Here is a 4,571-nt window from a genome sequence, read left to right on the forward strand (position 1 = left end):
TATATATATATAGCAGAAGAGAAAATGAGATAATTATTTGAATTTCTCCCAAAATTCTAATAGAGTTAAACATCACTTTTTTGACTTTTTTTAACAAAGGAACTCATTCAACCCACATATTTTCAATCATACCCCCTCCTTTATGCTTTTTAATAGAGGCACGCATTAAAGCCACATAATTTCAATCTTACCCCTCTCCTTTATGCTTTTGTAATAAAAAAAGTGGACAGAGTCAACATAGTGACTTTTTTTCTTTGCAATATTACGGATTGGGGACATATGTTACATAATACTACGGATTTTTGTGAATAGATTACATGATATTACGAATTCCGAACAACTTGAAAAATATTATCGAATTCCAGACACCTTAAGAGGAAAACCAATTTTGAAAACCGCTATAGATTGGAGGGCTCAGATCAGCCTATGGAAATGATTTTAAGGGAACAACCTATTTATGTTGTGTTCCATGTCGCACGGGATTTTTTACAAGTGTGTGTGTGTGTATATATATATATATATATATATATATATATATATATACACACACACTAGTAAGGCAACCCGTGCAATGCACGGTGCGATGAAGAGAAAAATACTCTGTGTTCCATAATTGTAGGGACTAAATTAATAATAGTAAAAGAAGCACATGTTTCCTTCAATATCCCATTAGCGATGGCAGATGCCAATATGCCCAAACCTCCACTCGTCACTAATCTGCCCAACCCTCCATTTATTTAAAGGGATATGAAGAAGTGAGACGTTTCTCAAATTCCAAATTATGATCTAGTATTCCCAGCCCATGCTATGCATGGGTGTAAAATGGTCTGACCCATCCAACAAAAACATGAGTTACAAAAATGATGTTCCCCACCCAAGATTGGCTGCAATTTATTCTTGTAGATAGCAAATGTAAGGAAATTAATGTGTACGTCATTACGACAATTAGCTAAAACTACAGACACAGAGCTCTGTAGTTTTAAGGGATTGAAGGATAATTTGATTAAACCCCAAAATCACGTGAAGAGGAATACTGATTTACATCGAGTTGATAATATTTTGTTGTGGGGGATTGGGTTTACCTCAAATTACAGCCTTATCGTCAATCCACAGTAGTATGCCGAAGGTCCATGAAACCATCACCTCGTTATTTTGTACCATATTAGGTGAAGGAACATATTGGGAATGTAGCCTACAAACTTGAACTACCTATCGGGGGCAAGGATTCATCTAATTTTTCATGTTTCACAGCTCAAGAAGAAGGTTGGATCACATATACTCACTCAAACGTCCTTACAGAAGTTAAATGAAAGGGGGCAAATTCCACCAGTTCCTCACAAAACTCTGGGAAGAAGAATGGGTCAAACATGATAACAAGGCAATTTCAGAAGTCTTGATTAAGTGGGAAAGACTACCTGAAGAGGCCACGCTTGGGCCGGACTGGTTGTCTTTTGGAGATAGGCGTACACACGCGCGTTTTCATGCGCGCGTGCTCAATCACATCTTCGTCTGGGAGAATGTGTCCGTCATTAATAAGGGACACGTGGCATCTTTTGAAGGCCCTTGAAACGCGTGCATCGCATTTAATGCCCCACCGCATTCGAAAGGTTATAAAATGAGGTTTTTACCTCTCATTCTTCACTTTTCACTTTTCATCTTCTCTCCTTCTCCTCCTCTTCTCTTGCTCTGCGAGTTCGGCCTCGCAGTTCTACTTCGCAGTTCGTGGTTGGAGTTGGGCGCGGATCTAGGAGCTCTCTACTCACCGGTATTCTTCTCAGTCCCTCTTTTTTCTACATGTTTGATAGTAGTTCAAGTTCCGAGTCCGGTTCTGAGTCTTCCACCAGTAGTAGCTCAGAACTAAGGCCGCTTCAGAAGCCTATAAGGGCTAGTCTGGCCGCTAGAGTAGATATTATAGACAGCGACGACGGAGGGGACAAGGGCGAAGTGATATTAGATCTGAACGCCACCCCACTCCCGACTGATAGTCTCCACCGAGTAGGGGGGAGTGGGGGTAGTGACGTTGCTAAGGTGTCGACAACGTTCCTTCTTGGCCGGGCCGTGGAGGTCATCGCTAGAGCACGGATGGAGGCCAACCCTAAGTACAACATGCGGGCTCTAGTTGAGGAAAGTCACCTCACCGAGTCCATGCTGAGGGACATTAGAGATAAATATTGTGTGCCCCCATGGTTCGAGCTGAGAGCGGCAATAGAGGGAGATGGGCGTGCAACGAAAGCTTGGATCTCTGCATTTATGAAGAGTCGTTGAGAGCAGGGCTTCGCTTTCCTTTGCACCCCTTCTATGTCGCGGTGCTCCGATATTATGGACTGGCTCCTGCCCAGGTGGCTCCGAACTCATGGAGGTTACTGACTGGGTTTTTGTATCTTGTTCATGGCCGGCTAGAGAGGGGCGTGTCCGTGCCTCTATTCCGTGCTTGTGCTCATCTGAAGAGGCACAAAGAAGGGGGCTGGATTTATATTAGCCAGCGCCCTGATATGAAAATCATTACTGATATCCCTTCGTCGATACACTCGTGGAAGAATAGGTTCTTCTACGTCAAGGACTCGGAGTCCAGGGAAGACTGGCCGGTTCCTCTGGTGTGGGATACTCCGAATACCAGCAGACTGAGCCGCAAACCGCTTCTTGAGGGCGACGATAAGAGGACATTAATCCTGATGCAGGAGGAAGTGGAGCGAACAGGTCTCATTCACTGTTCGGAATTTTCAGGAGAAGATATTCTGGTCGGACTTGGTATAAGTACCGCGACTCCGGCACGTATGTAGCTAGACTCTAAAAACTGCTATTTTTTCCTTTTATCTGCTTCTGACTGCTTGCTTACTTGCATAAATGAAGAAACAATCAACAGTCGAGAAGATAAGGCAAGGAGCCCAGCCAAGGGCGCAGGAAGGGGCTCAACAGGCACTCCAAGAGCGCCAAAAGAGAAAGGCGACTGAGCTGGCGAGTCCGGCCCCGTCACGAGACACTGCGCCACCCCCGGCTCAGAAGGCAAAGACCACAGTGAGGCTAGTGGGCCCCTTTGCTCAGGGAGGTGGTTCTTCTAAATCTGGTGGTACATCCACTGGAACTGGAGCTGGAGCCCGTCCTCCCGTGAGGATGAGTGACAATGTTTTTCAGCCCAATTGGGCCGTTCAGAAGGACGACACTGGCCTGGGCGAGAGTCGAGTAGCGGCTGAGATCGTGAGCAAGTGTCTCCTCTTGAAGGACAAGCAACAGGTCGTCCACGAGCCGCCGGCTACTGGCGAAGAGGCAGTGTTCTCTTCACTTTATCAGGTAATGAATTTGCTTACTTTCTGTCCGTCTTTTGCTTTCTTCCTATACTGATGCTTGTTTCTGTCTGTAGATTGGAATATACTACAACGATCTCAAGGAGAAGAGCAAGAAATTCTCCGAAGCCATCACCAAATCTGAAGAGGTGAACGGGAAACTGGCCGCTGAGGTCAAGGAGCTCCAAACGAGCATCGGGCGGGTGGAGGCTGAAAAGAAGCTGCTAGAGGAGGATTTGACCCTCGAAAGGCAGAAGCTAGATAAGGCAGCCGAAGCCATGAACGTCCAGAGGGAGAGAGCCAAAGAGAGGCAAAAGATCGCGGTGAAGCAGGCTGCAGAGGACAAAGAGGCCGAACTCTTCAGTCTGTCCAGCGAGGCCTACAGTCTTGGGTACTATGATTGCCTTGACCAACTCAAAGCATGCAACCCAAACTTGGTGATGACAGATAAGACTCCTCCTGCTAGGCCGACAATTGTCGAGGAGGATCTGGAGGACCCCGCTGATACTACTGCCGATGCCGCTGTCGACACTGTCTCTGTCCCGGATATCTCTTAGTTTTTTCTGTTTCTTTTTGTAATGGTCCTTGAGACCCCAGAATCTCCTTTTTTTTTGACAGCCTTTTAAGGCTAATTCTGTAATGGCCCTCGAGGTCCCCACATTTTCATCAATGAAATTATACTTGTCCATATCTGTGCTCCTCTGTCCTCCTCCGTCTCTGATAAGCTCTTGTTGAGTGACTTGCCTGGCTTACCCCTCAGTTTTAATAACCTGGGATTGTAGACGATTGATAGCACCCAAGTTTTGTGAACTGGGTTTCCGAAGAGTACCCAAGTTTTATGAACTGGGTTTCCAGGCGGCTTTGGTTTTTGCTGTCCGGCTTGTTCCTAACCAGGAGTGGGCTCCTGGTTTTTGTGGAGACGAGCCGCAGCGAACCAAACGGCAAGTACCCTAGTTTTAATGAACCAGGGTTTCTGAAGAGTACCCAAGTTTTATGAACTGGGTTTCTAGGCGGCTTTGGTTTTTGCTATCCGGCTTGTTCCTAACCAGGAGTGGGCTCCTGGTTTTTATGGATACAAGCCGCAGCGAACCAAGCGGCAAGTACCCTAGTTTTAATGAACCAGGGTTTCTGAAGAGTACCCAAGTTTTATGAACTAGGTTTCCAGGAGGCTTTGGTTTTTGCTGTCCGGCTTGTTCCTAACCAGGAGTGGGCTCCTGGTTTTTATGGATACAAGCCGCAGTGAACCAAGCGGCAAGTACCCTAGTTTTAATGAACCAGGGTTTCTCAGCA

The 4,571-nt window shown here is 46.1% G+C and overlaps 1 protein-coding gene across 1 annotated transcript; it reads left to right on the forward strand.

Annotated features, from left to right (window-relative positions):
• The first annotated feature begins 2,844 nt into the window (after positions 1-2,844).
• Positions 2,845-3,838, forward strand: LOC143891328 (uncharacterized). Its single transcript, XM_077395924.1, has 2 exons — positions 2,845-3,288; positions 3,359-3,838. The coding sequence occupies exons 1-2, from the start codon at positions 2,845-2,847 to the stop codon at positions 3,836-3,838; spliced, it is 924 nt and encodes a 307-aa protein (XP_077252039.1).
• Positions 3,839-4,571: the final 733 nt, after the last annotated feature.

The sequence above is a fragment of the Tasmannia lanceolata genome, unplaced genomic scaffold (genome assembly GCF_043159265.1).
Source record: "Tasmannia lanceolata isolate RefF3 unplaced genomic scaffold, GAP_Taslan_0.1 ptg000002l, whole genome shotgun sequence".
NCBI classification, from domain to species: Eukaryota; Viridiplantae; Streptophyta; class Magnoliopsida; order Canellales; family Winteraceae; genus Tasmannia; species Tasmannia lanceolata.